The following is a 14,567-nucleotide window of genomic DNA, read 5'->3' as shown; positions in this document are numbered from 1 at the left end:
TGGGGTTTCACTACACATCAATAAATGAGAATCCTGAATGGCACATTAGTCTTTTCTGAGATTGAATTGTGAAATCTCTGACAGGCTGATTAACTCAAGTGAGTGGAAAAAGAAAATGGGTTTCTGACCTTGCAATGGTAGGAGCACTATGTTACTAGGTAAGACCCTGACAGAGCAGCCATTTCTCCTTTTTCACTGGCGTTTCTTTTCCTTTACAAAATCCAACAAAGAGAAAAGTCCATTCCCTTGAGAAGGACGTTTGCATAACGACCTGCTAGTCATTCTTGATGAAGAGAATAAATTGCACACTTGTAATTACAAATTACAACGAATCATCGTTAAAATAACCCGTTCTCAAACTCTCACTGAAGGGTTAAGACTACAAGAGAAAGTCAGATTTCAAGATGACATGATCACTCAAAGCGTGCGGAAGTTTGAAACACGCTGAAAAATATTAGCAGGGACTCTCACACATCCGTATGCCAACGTTCACAGCAGCATTATTAACAGTAGCCAAAAGGTGGACTAAACCAAACGCTCACTGTGGTATATATAAAATGTTGCTTTTTTAGACTCTCACAATGTTTTTATGAAAATCTCACTATAAACATCATTAGGAGTTCAATCAATTTCATCTCTATAGAAAAATTCCATCGCTAGTAGCAAATAGCAACGATATCAACCAAATATTTGGATAAGTGAGCTTTCCATGTGATCCAAAACATTCTTATGTACTACTCCTAGTGAAATACGGATTCCTTTTCAGTAGGACAGACATTAAGAGACCGACTTACCAAACTTGTCTTTAACAAGTTGCTCGGAAGATTGTGAATTTGGGCCGCTTGCTGTTTGATGGTTTCTTCCTGTCTGGCATTTTGCACTTCTAGCCTAAAATGCAGATCTTAAGATAATTATTCTCACACATAAGTGTAAAACAATACCATATAATATCTGAACAAATGAGGGTCTTACAGAAATTCTTTACATTGTATCAAGAGGAAGATTTGGGAATTGTGCCATTTTTCTCGTGTTTTGTGGATAAGGTGCAAAATAGAGATATAATATCCCAATTTTGCATTTCAAAATAGCTCAAAGCTGGAATTTGTATCCATCTTAACAATAATATACTGGCATAACAAGTATATTTCTCGTACTACACTGCTTATCTGCTGTATAAATAAGGTATTTTCTGTGAGGTTTAAATTATACTTTTGCATATGATCTTACGTCTTCTCCGCATAACTTATGTCCTTTGCCTCTCGATCCTTTGCTCCTTGCAACTAGAATAAAGAAAAAAAATAATTTTAACTACTGATAATCTAGTAAAACACCATCACCTGTTTTTGTAACCAAATGTTATTATTTTTTTTGACTTAGTGGGGCACAGAGAGAGAGAGAACGCCCAAATGGGGAAGGGAGTCATAGGGAGAGACAGAGAAACTCGTAAGCAGGCTCCAAGCTCAGGGTGAAGCCTGATGTGGGGCTCGGTCTCATGACCAGTCTCATGATGTGGAGTTTGGGATCATGACCTGAGCAGAAATTAAGAGTCAGGACGCTCAACCAACAAAGCCACCCAAGTGCCCCTGTAAATGAAATCTTATTGGACCCAGCCACACTCTCCCCTACACGCTGATTGATGGCTACTTTTAGGTCATAACAGCAGAGTGGAGCTGCTACAACAGAGACTGTGGCCTACAAAGCCAAAAATGTTTCAATACTCTTCCAGAGTAGTTTACCAAACTTACTCTCTTACAAAAACATAACGTTGTTAATGGTTTTAAATTATATATGATCAGATAAACATACAAATGTATCTACTGGTCAAATGGAGGAAATATAGGGAATTACCTTATGGTAAACATTTCTGTTCTCACATTACAAGCACTACATCAACTATGATTTTCAATATTCACATAGGTGAATGACATTTCTATTCTCGTGATCATGAAACTGAACATGCTGTTTTCAGTGACAACGATATATTTCATGGAAGAGTTTGACAAGCAGTATCCTAGTAGGAGCCAGAAAGCCTGGGTCTGAATTCCCAATTCTGCTGGTTATGAGCTCTATGACCTTGAGCACACACCCTAATACTTCCATGTCTCAGTCTTTGCATCTGTACAATGAAGGTAATGACAGCACCTACTGGGGCACCTGAGTGGCTCAGTCGGTTCAGTGTGTTGCTTTTTATTTCTGCTCAGGACATGATCTCAGGGTCACGTGATTAAGCCCCACATCTTGCTCTACGTGGACACCAAGGAGCCTGCTTGGAATTCTGTCTCTCTCTCTCTCTCTCTCTCCCTCTTTCTCACTCTCCCTACCTTCCCTTCCCCACAATCTGTCTCTCTCTCTCTCTCTCTCTCTCAAAATAAGGAACCTTAAAAAATGATCTCAAAATAAATAATAATAGTATCTACCTAACTGGGATCTTGATAATATAAATTTAGGAAATAATACGTGACCAACTTAGAAGGGTACGTGGCACATAATCAGCTCTAAGTGTATGCATTTAGCATGATTACTGTTGCTGTATTTTGTGTTCCAATTCAATGAGATAGTTTAGGCAGGTGGCATGCCAATACAAGTGGCCCCGTACAAACTATACTGAAGTTATTCTTCATATCACCGCAAGTGGCAGCAAATGGTGAGGATGAGGCCCAGATCCTCAGTACTTCACATAACTTTCGCCAATGCCACTAGCAAACAGTACTTTTTTTTTCCTCTTATAATACTTTCAACTAACAGCCTCTCTATACCCTCAGTGGACAATGCTCAGGGACTAAAGTACAAATAGCACCACCTAGACTGAGTAGTAGATGTTTTACATGACTATCAGAGGCAAGGGAAAGCCACTGACATGGAAATAATGGAGTCTTGCTAAACCAAATTTCCTCAATCATCTCATGCCCACACTGTTTACTTTAGGCTGCTTTAGCAGGTACTCTGGTGAAGAGATTAAGGCTTTGTGGTAACAGCATATCAGAAAAGCTGGCCGCAGAGCTTTGCAGTTGGTAAAGTGCTACAAATCTGTAAATCCCAGCACCGGCTGCATAAGGAAGAAAGATTTCAATTTCTCCTTTTCTATTAACCATTTGCTTAAGTTTGAAACTTTCTCCATCTATAACACTGCTTCTCCCCTTGCAGTGGACTCGAACATTCTTTAATGAATCATCTCATCCACAGATTCAAGTTTTCCTCACTTTTTTCTTCTTATACACTAAAATCTAACTTCCACTAAGAAAATTTGAGGGTCATAAAGGAACTTTTTTTAAACAAAAAAATTATTAAAGTCTTTATCCTGCTTCACTTCTCACCAGCAGCTGAGAAAAATGATCACACCCTCCCTCTGTGCTTCTAACCCCACCTTATTTCTGAAGGACGGCAACCCCTGACATTAAATCCTTGCCCCTTGCTATCTGTGTTTTGAATTGCTCTTAAGGCTTCAAAACCAGATTCTCTAATTCACATTTCCAGCTTTGCCCCTTTACCTAGGCCATGTGTCCTTTTCGCTCTTCCATCAAGGTGCTCACAGACAACATCTCAACCGCGCACTCAAAAATCATTACTTGACATGGAGTACCTTTGTAGACAGCTAATCGTGTACATTTTATTTGGACTCTTTTCGGCGTTACACTGTGTCTTTCTTATTGAGTCTTACGGGGCACCTTTACCCTTAGGATGCTCATGAGCACACTTTGTCTCGCTTTTTTTATAACACAACATTTATCACAAGGGCTGGATGATCACTGGTTTGCCTTTGTTTCCTTTTAATTTCTTCGTCCATAGAGATTTCAACTCACGGAAGTCTTCTGAAGTTCCTTTCACACCCATACTTGACTATATTGTTAGGAAGGTTAAGTTGGCTAGAGCTACCTCTTCTTCCCAATCCAGATTCTTCACCTCAAAATTGTGTGCATCAAATATCTTCACCCAGGTAGCCCCTGGTTTGGGGATTCAGGAGATAAGGACCTTCTAGAGAAGTCAGATCTATGGACTCAGTTGGCCGAATGGAATCTTCAGTTTTTGATTCACAGAGAAGACCTTAAAGTGGCAGGTAATCTCATGCCATAACCCTAATTCCTTTCTATAGAGATGTACAGAAAATCCCTCGTTATTCTTTAGTAAGCTTCATCAGTTTCGGATATCCTTACAAATTTTAGTTTTTCAGACCTTAATGATTTCTTTAGGACACAGTAGCAGGACAATGCCTAGCACTCTCATTCATAGAAGACTGATCCACCGAGTATCATGTTACTCGCATGAAAAGTTCCCTGTTACCATGTGACTCATTAATAAGACGTATAGAAAAGAAAGTAGCTTTCAGTGTCCCTTCAGTCATAAAAAAGACCAGTCAACACAATGTTCTAGTTCCCCTGATGGGTATAGCTGCCTAATGAAACTTGCATGTATATTATATAGCTTTTGTGACTGACAGAAACGAGTTGGTCAGTGTATCTACCTCATTGCTCCCACTTAGGATGTACAATGAGCATCCTACAAAGGAGGGTGAGAGTGGGATGACATTCACTGTTCCACTTGGAAAACAGTTGTGGTTTCACTACATAAATTAGAATCTTGAATGGCACATTAGTCTTTGCTGAAATTGAATTCTGAAATCTCTGAAAGGCTGATTAACTCAAGTGAATGGAAAAAAAAAATGAGTTTCTGAACTTTCAATGGTAGGAGCACTATGTTACTAGGTAAGGCCCTGACAGAGCAGCCATTTCTCCTTTTTCACTGGCATTTCTTTTCCTTTACAAAATCCAACAAAGAAAAAAGGCTATTCTTTGGGAAGGACGTTTGCATAATGACCTGCTAGTCATTGTTGATGAAGAGAATAAGTTGCAAATTTGTAGTTATAAATTACAACATATCATCATTAAAAGAACTCTTTCTGAAACTCTCACTAAAGGATTGGGTTTACAACAGAAAGTCAGAATGCCAGATGAAATGATCACTCAAAGACTGGGGACTTTTGAAACACGCTGAAAAATATTAGCAGGGACTCACACATCTGTATGCCAATGTTCACAGCACCTTTATATACAAGAGCCAAAAGGAGGACTAAACCAAATGCTCACTGTGGTATATACAAAATGTTGCTCTTCTTAGATTCTCACAATATTTTTATTTAAATCTCACTACAACCATCATTACTTTATGAATTCAATCAACTTCATCTATATAGAAGAATTTCATCACTAGTAGCAAGCAGAAACAATATCAACCAAATATTTTGATCAGTGAAAATTTCCATACGATCCAAAACATTCTTATGTACTACTACTACTAGTGACATAAGGATTCCTTTTCAGGACAATCATTAAGAGATCGACTTACCAAACTTGCCTTTAGCAAGTTGCTCTGGAGATCTTGAATTTGGGCCGCTTGATGTTTGATGGTTGTGTCTTGCCTGGCATTTTTAACCTTTAGCCTAAAATGCAGATCTTAAGATCATTATTCTCACCCATAATTTTAAAACTGTATCGTGTAATTTCTGAACAAGTGAGGGTATTACAGAAATTCTTAAAATTGTATCAAGAGGATGATTTGGCAATTGTGCCAATTTTCTCGTTGTGTTTTGTGGTAATGGTGCAAAATTGAGAGATAAGATGCCAAAATTTTGCATTTCAAAATAGCTCAAAGCTGGAATTTGTATCCAGCTTAACAATGATATACTCGCATAACTAATACATTTCTCATAGTACACTCCTTATCTGCTTTATAAATAAACAAGTTATTTTCTGTGAGGTTTAAATTATACTTTAGCATATGATCTTTAATCTTCTCAGCGTATCTTTCGGCCTCTGCATGTCGTTCCTGTGCTTCTTGTAACTAAAATAAAGAAAAAATAATACTTTTAAATACTGTCAATCTAGTTGAACACCATCACCTGTTTCTGTAACTAAATGTTTTTGTTTTTGTTTTGTTTTTTTTTTTGTTATTTTATACTTGAAAGAGAGACAGAGAGGGAGAGAGCACACACAAGTGGGAAGGGAGTCAGAGGGAGAGACAGAGAAAAAGGTAAGCAGGCTGCAAGCTCAGGGTGAAGCCTGATGTGGGGCTCGGTCTCATGACCGGTCTCATGAGGTGGGGTTTGGGATCATGACCTGAGTGGAAATTAAGAGTCAGGACGCTCAACCAACTAAGCCGCCTAAGCACCCCTGTAACTAAAATCTTATTGGACCCAGCCACACTCTCCTCTACATGCTGAATGATGGCTACTTTTAGGTCATAACAAAAGAGTTCAGCTTCTACAACAGAGACTATGGCCTACAAAGCCGAAAACATTTCAATACTGGTACAGAATTGTTTACCAATCTTACTCTCCTACAAAAACATAACGTTGTTAATGGTTTTAAATTATATATGATGAGATAAACATACAAATGTGTCTACTGGTCAAATGGAGGAAATATAGGGAATTACCTTATGGTAAACATTTCTGTTTTCATATTCCAAGCACCATATCAACTATGATTTTCAATATTCACATAGGTGAATGACATTGCTGTTCTCGTGATTATGAAACTGAACATGCTGTTTTCAGTGACAACGAGATATTTCATGGGAGAGTTTGACAAGCAGTATCCTAGTAGGAGCCAGAAAGCCTGGGTCTGAATTCCCAATTCTGCTGGTTATGAGCTCTATGACCTTAAGCACAGTACCTAAAACTTCCGTGTCTCAGTCTCTAAATCTGTAAAATGAAAGTCATAACAGCACCTACTGGGGTACCTGAGTGGCTCAGTCGGGTCAGCGTCTGGCTCTTGATTTCTGCTCAGGACATGATCTCAGGGTCACGTGATTGAGCCCCACATCCAGTTCTGCGTGGATAGCGAGGAGCCTGCTTGGCATTCTCTCTCTCTCTCTCTCTCTCTCTCTCTCTCTCTGTCTCCCTACCTGCTCTTCCCACAATCTCTCTCTGTCTCTCTCTCCTCTTTCTCTCTCTCTCAAAATAAAGAATCTTATAAAAGTGATCTGAAAAATAAATAATAATAGGATCTACCTCACTGGGATCTTGGGAATATAAAATTAGGAAATAATACGTGAACAACTTAGAAGGGTACGTGGCACATAGTCAGCTCTAAGGGTATGCATTTAGCATGATTACTGTTGCTGTATTTGCGTTCCAATACAATGAGATAGTTAAGGCAGGTGGCATGCCAATACAAGTGGTGCCCTATACAAATCATACTGAAGTCATTCATACCACCGCAAGTGGCAGCAAATGGGGAGCATGAGGCCCAGAATCTCTCCTCAGTACTTCACACAACTTTCGCCAATGCCACTAGCAAACAGTACTTTTTTTTCCCACTTATAATACTTTTAACTAACTCCCTGTCTATACTACTCAGTGGACAATACTCATGGACTACGGTACAAATAGCACCTCTTCCATTGAGTAATAGATGCTTTACATGACCATCAGAGGCATGGGAAAGCCACTGACATGGAAATAATGGAGTCTTGCTAAACCAAAGTTCCTCAATCATTTCATGCCCACACTGTTTACATTAGGCTGCTTTAGCAGGTACTCTGATGAGGAGATTAAGGCTTTGTGGTAACAACATATCAGAAAAGCTGGCCCCAGAGCTTTGCCGTTGGTAAAGTGCTACACCTCTGTAAATCACAGCACCAGCTGCATAAGGAAGAAAGATTTCAATTTCTCCTTTTCTATTAACCATTTGCTTAACTTTTGAAGCTTTGTCCATCTATCACGCTGCTTCTCCCCTTGCAGTGGACTCGAACATTCTTTAATGTATCGTCTCATCCACAGATTCAAGGTTTCTTCACTTATTTCCTTCTTTTACACTAAAATCCAACTTTCACTCCTATCATTCCACTAAGACATTTTGAGGGTCATCCAGAACCTCTTTTTTTTTTTTTAATTTTATTAAGGTCTCTATCCTGCTTCACTTTTCAGCAGCAGCTGAGAAAAATGACCATGCCCTCCCTCTGCTCTTTTAACCACACCTTATTTCTGAAGGACGGCAATCCCTGACATTAAGTCCTTGCCCCTTGCTATCTGTGTTTTGAATTGCTCTTAAGGCTTCAAAACCAGATTCTCTAATTCACATTTCCAGCTTTGGCCGCTTTACCTAGGCCATGTGTACTTTTCGCTCTTCCATCTAGGTGCTCACAGACAACATCTCAACCGCGCATTCAAAAATCATTACTTGACATGGAGTACCTTTGTAGACAGCTAATCGTGTACATTTTATTTGGACTCTTTTCGGTGTTACTTTGAGTGTGTTTTCCTTATTGAGTCTTAGGGAGCACCCTTACCCTTAGGATGCTGACCAGCATACTTTGTCTCGCTTTTCTTTATAACACGACATTTATCACAAGGGCTGTATGATCACTGGTTTGCCTTTGTTTCCTTTTGAGTAATTTCTTCGTCCATAGAGATTTCAACTCACGGAAGTCTTCTGAAGTTCCTTTCACACCCATACTTGACTATATTGTTAGGAAGGTTAAGTTGGCTAGAGCTACCTCTTCTTCCCAATCCAGACTCTTCACCTCAAAATTGTGTGCATCAAATATCTTCACCCAGGTAGCCCCTGGTTTGGGGATTCAGGAGATAAGGACCTTCTAGAGAAGTCAGATCTATGGACTCAGTTGGCTGAAAGCTATCTAAGTTTTTGTTTCACAGGGAACACTTTAAAGTGGCAGGTAATTTCATGCCATAACCCTAATTCCTTTCTATAGAGATGTACAGAAAATCCCTCGTTATTCTTTAGTAAGCTTCATCAGTTTCGGATATCCTTACAAATTTTAGTTTTTCAGACCTTAATGATTTCTTTAGGACACAGTAGCAGGACAATGCCTAGCACTCTCATTCATAGAAGACTGATCCACCGAGTATCATGTTACTCGCATGAAAAGTTCCCTGTTACCATGTGACTCATTAATAAGACGTATAGAAAAGAAAGTAGCTTTCAGTGTCCCTTCAGTCATAAAAAAGACCAGTCAACACAATGTTCTAGTTCCCCTGATGGGTATAGCTGCCTAATGAAACTTGCATGTATATTATATAGCTTTTGTGACTGACAGAAACGAGTTGGTCAGTGTATCTACCTCATTGCTCCCACTTAGGATGTACAATGAGCATCCTACAAAGGAGGGTGAGAGTGGGATGACATTCACTGTTCCACTTGGAAAACAGTTGTGGTTTCACTACATAAATTAGAATCTTGAATGGCACATTAGTCTTTGCTGAAATTGAATTCTGAAATCTCTGAAAGGCTGATTAACTCAAGTGAATGGAAAAAAAAAATGAGTTTCTGAACTTTCAATGGTAGGAGCACTATGTTACTAGGTAAGGCCCTGACAGAGCAGCCATTTCTCCTTTTTCACTGGCATTTCTTTTCCTTTACAAAATCCAACAAAGAAAAAAGGCTATTCTTTGGGAAGGACGTTTGCATAATGACCTGCTAGTCATTGTTGATGAAGAGAATAAGTTGCAAATTTGTAGTTATAAATTACAACATATCATCATTAAAAGAACTCTTTCTGAAACTCTCACTAAAGGATTGGGTTTACAACAGAAAGTCAGAATGCCAGATGAAATGATCACTCAAAGACTGGGGACTTTTGAAACACGCTGAAAAATATTAGCAGGGACTCACACATCTGTATGCCAATGTTCACAGCACCTTTATATACAAGAGCCAAAAGGAGGACTAAACCAAATGCTCACTGTGGTATATACAAAATGTTGCTCTTCTTAGATTCTCACAATATTTTTATTTAAATCTCACTACAACCATCATTACTTTATGAATTCAATCAACTTCATCTATATAGAAGAATTTCATCACTAGTAGCAAGCAGAAACAATATCAACCAAATATTTTGATCAGTGAAAATTTCCATACGATCCAAAACATTCTTATGTACTACTACTACTAGTGACATAAGGATTCCTTTTCAGGACAATCATTAAGAGATCGACTTACCAAACTTGCCTTTAGCAAGTTGCTCTGGAGATCTTGAATTTGGGCCGCTTGATGTTTGATGGTTGTGTCTTGCCTGGCATTTTTAACCTTTAGCCTAAAATGCAGATCTTAAGATCATTATTCTCACCCATAATTTTAAAACTGTATCGTGTAATTTCTGAACAAGTGAGGGTATTACAGAAATTCTTAAAATTGTATCAAGAGGATGATTTGGCAATTGTGCCAATTTTCTCGTTGTGTTTTGTGGTAATGGTGCAAAATTGAGAGATAAGATGCCAAAATTTTGCATTTCAAAATAGCTCAAAGCTGGAATTTGTATCCAGCTTAACAATGATATACTCGCATAACTAATACATTTCTCATAGTACACTCCTTATCTGCTTTATAAATAAACAAGTTATTTTCTGTGAGGTTTAAATTATACTTTAGCATATGATCTTTAATCTTCTCAGCGTATCTTTCGGCCTCTGCATGTCGTTCCTGTGCTTCTTGTAACTAAAATAAAGAAAAAATAATACTTTTAAATACTGTCAATCTAGTTGAACACCATCACCTGTTTCTGTAACTAAATGTTTTTGTTTTTGTTTTGTTTTGTTTTTGTTATTTTATACTTGAAAGAGAGACAGAGAGGGAGAGAGCACACACAAGTGGGAAGGGAGTCAGAGGGAGAGACAGAGAAAAAGGTAAGCAGGCTGCAAGCTCAGGGTGAAGCCTGATGTGGGGCTCGGTCTCATGACCGGTCTCATGAGGTGGGGTTTGGGATCATGACCTGAGTGGAAATTAAGAGTCAGGACGCTCAACCAACTAAGCCGCCTAAGCACCCCTGTAACTAAAATCTTATTGGACCCAGCCACACTCTCCTCTACATGCTGAATGATGGCTACTTTTAGGTCATAACAAAAGAGTTCAGCTTCTACAACAGAGACTATGGCCTACAAAGCCGAAAACATTTCAATACTGGTACAGAATTGTTTACCAATCTTACTCTCCTACAAAAACATAACGTTGTTAATGGTTTTAAATTATATATGATGAGATAAACATACAAATGTGTCTACTGGTCAAATGGAGGAAATATAGGGAATTACCTTATGGTAAACATTTCTGTTTTCATATTCCAAGCACCATATCAACTATGATTTTCAATATTCACATAGGTGAATGACATTGCTGTTCTCGTGATTATGAAACTGAACATGCTGTTTTCAGTGACAACGAGATATTTCATGGAAGAGTTTGACAAGCAGTATCCTAGTAGGAGCCAGAAAGCCTGGGTCTGAATTCCCAATTCTGCTGGTTATGAGCTCTATGACCTTAAGCACAGTACCTAAAACTTCCGTGTCTCAGTCTCTAAATCTGTAAAATGAAAGTCATAACAGCACCTACTGGGGTACCTGAGTGGCTCAGTCGGGTCAGCGTCTGGCTCTTGATTTCTGCTCAGGACATGATCTCAGGGTCACGTGATTGAGCCCCACATCCAGTTCTGCGTGGATAGCGAGGAGCCTGCTTGGCATTCTCTCTCTCTCTCTCTCTCTCTCTCTCTCTGTCTCCCTACCTGCTCTTCCCACAATCTCTCTCTGTCTCTCTCTCCTCTTTCTCTCTCTCTCAAAATAAAGAATCTTATAAAAGTGATCTGAAAAATAAATAATAATAGGATCTACCTCACTGGGATCTTGGGAATATAAAATTAGGAAATAATACGTGAACAACTTAGAAGGGTACGTGGCACATAGTCAGCTCTAAGGGTATGCATTTAAGCATGATTACTGTTGCTGTATTTGCGTTCCAATACAATGAGATAGTTAAGGCAGGTGGCATGCCAATACAAGTGGTGCCCTATACAAATCATACTGAAGTCATTCATACCACCGCAAGTGGCAGCAAATGGGGAGCATGAGGCCCAGAATCTCTCCTCAGTACTTCACACAACTTTCGCCAATGCCACTAGCAAACAGTACTTTTTTTTCCCACTTATAATACTTTTAACTAACTCCCTGTCTATACTACTCAGTGGACAATACTCATGGACTACGGTACAAATAGCACCTCTTCCATTGAGTAATAGATGCTTTACATGACCATCAGAGGCATGGGAAAGCCACTGACATGGAAATAATGGAGTCTTGCTAAACCAAAGTTCCTCAATCATTTCATGCCCACACTGTTTACATTAGGCTGCTTTAGCAGGTACTCTGATGAGGAGATTAAGGCTTTGTGGTAACAACATATCAGAAAAGCTGGCCCCAGAGCTTTGCAGTTGGTAAAGTGCTACACCTCTGTAAATCACAGCACCAGCTGCATAAGGAAGAAAGATTTCAATTTCTCCTTTTCTATTAACCATTTGCTTAACTTTTGAAGCTTTGTCCATCTATCACGCTGCTTCTCCCCTTGCAGTGGACTCGAACATTCTTTAATGTATCGTCTCATCCACAGATTCAAGGTTTCTTCACTTATTTCCTTCTTTTACACTAAAATCCAACTTTCACTCCTATCATTCCACTAAGACATTTTGAGGGTCATCCAGAACCTCTTTTTTTTTTTTTTAATTTTATTAAGGTCTCTATCCTGCTTCACTTTTCAGCAGCAGCTGAGAAAAATGACCATGCCCTCCCTCTGCTCTTTTAACCACACCTTATTTCTGAAGGACGGCAATCCCTGACATTAAGTCCTTGCCCCTTGCTATCTGTGTTTTGAATTGCTCTTAAGGCTTCAAAACCAGATTCTCTAATTCACATTTCCAGCTTTGGCCGCTTTACCTAGGCCATGTGTACTTTTCGCTCTTCCATCTAGGTGCTCACAGACAACATCTCAACCGCGCATTCAAAAATCATTACTTGACATGGAGTACCTTTGTAGACAGCTAATCGTGTACATTTTATTTGGACTCTTTTCGGTGTTACTTTGAGTGTGTTTTCCTTATTGAGTCTTAGGGAGCACCCTTACCCTTAGGATGCTGACCAGCATACTTTGTCTCGCTTTTCTTTATAACACGACATTTATCACAAGGGCTGGATGATCACTGGTTTGCCTTTGTTTCCTTTTGAGTAATTTCTTCGTCCATAGAGATTTCAACTCACGGAAGTCTTCTGAAGTTCCTTTCACACCCATACTTGACTATATTGTTAGGAAGGTTAAGTTGGCTAGAGCTACCTCTTCTTCCCAATCCAGACTCTTCACCTCAAAATTGTGTGCATCAAATATCTTCACCCAGGTAGCCCCTGGTTTGGGGATTCAGGAGATAAGGACCTTCTAGAGAAGTCAGATCTATGGACTCAGTTGGCTGAAAGCTATCTAAGTTTTTGTTTCACAGGGAACACTTTAAAGTGGCAGGTAATTTCATGCCATAACCCTAATTCCTTTCTATAGAGATGTACAGAAAATCCCTCGTTATTCTTTAGTAAGCTTCATCAGTTTCGGATATCCTTACAAATTTTAGTTTTTCAGACCTTAATGATTTCTTTAGGACACAGTAGCAGGACAATGCCTAGCACTCTCATTCATAGAAGACTGATCCACCGAGTATCATGTTACTCGCATGAAAAGTTCCCTGTTACCATGTGACTCATTAATAAGACGTATAGAAAAGAAAGTAGCTTTCAGTGTCCCTTCAGTCATAAAAAAGACCAGTCAACACAATGTTCTAGTTCCCCTGATGGGTATAGCTGCCTAATGAAACTTGCATGTATATTATATAGCTTTTGTGACTGACAGAAACGAGTTGGTCAGTGTATCTACCTCATTGCTCCCACTTAGGATGTACAATGAGCATCCTACAAAGGAGGGTGAGAGTGGGATGACATTCACTGTTCCACTTGGAAAACAGTTGTGGTTTCACTACATAAATTAGAATCTTGAATGGCACATTAGTCTTTGCTGAAATTGAATTCTGAAATCTCTGAAAGGCTGATTAACTCAAGTGAATGGAAAAAAAAAATGAGTTTCTGAACTTTCAATGGTAGGAGCACTATGTTACTAGGTAAGGCCCTGACAGAGCAGCCATTTCTCCTTTTTCACTGGCATTTCTTTTCCTTTACAAAATCCAACAAAGAAAAAAGGCTATTCTTTGGGAAGGACGTTTGCATAATGACCTGCTAGTCATTGTTGATGAAGAGAATAAGTTGCAAATTTGTAGTTATAAATTACAACATATCATCATTAAAAGAACTCTTTCTGAAACTCTCACTAAAGGATTGGGTTTACAACAGAAAGTCAGAATGCCAGATGAAATGATCACTCAAAGACTGGGGACTTTTGAAACACGCTGAAAAATATTAGCAGGGACTCACACATCTGTATGCCAATGTTCACAGCACCTTTATATACAAGAGCCAAAAGGAGGACTAAACCAAATGCTCACTGTGGTATATACAAAATGTTGCTCTTCTTAGATTCTCACAATATTTTTATTTAAATCTCACTACAACCATCATTACTTTATGAATTCAATCAACTTCATCTATATAGAAGAATTTCATCACTAGTAGCAAGCAGAAACAATATCAACCAAATATTTTGATCAGTGAAAATTTCCATACGATCCAAAACATTCTTATGTACTACTACTACTAGTGACATAAGGATTCCTTTTCAGGACAATCATTAAGAGAT

General features: G+C 38.8%; 1 protein-coding gene across 1 annotated transcript in view; it reads right to left on the bottom strand.

Annotated features, from left to right (window-relative positions):
- LOC124509895 (ankyrin repeat domain-containing protein 26-like) overlaps nucleotides 1-14,567 on the bottom strand; it is a 238,257-nt gene that overhangs the window by 24,744 nt on the left and 198,946 nt on the right. The window contains 2 exon segments of the mRNA XM_047076483.1: nucleotides 795-888; nucleotides 5,765-5,835. Of these exon segments, the coding sequence (XP_046932439.1) occupies nucleotides 795-888; nucleotides 5,765-5,835 (165 nt within the window).

The sequence above is a fragment of the Lynx rufus genome, unplaced genomic scaffold, assembly GCF_022079265.1.
Source record: "Lynx rufus isolate CCGP_SWC_20201006 ecotype Redwood Valley unplaced genomic scaffold, mLynRuf1.p SCAF_15, whole genome shotgun sequence".
Classification (NCBI taxonomy): Eukaryota; Metazoa; Chordata; class Mammalia; order Carnivora; family Felidae; genus Lynx; species Lynx rufus.
The sequence above is the reverse complement of the archived record's forward strand: the minus strand, read 5'-3'. Positions and strand labels throughout refer to the sequence as shown.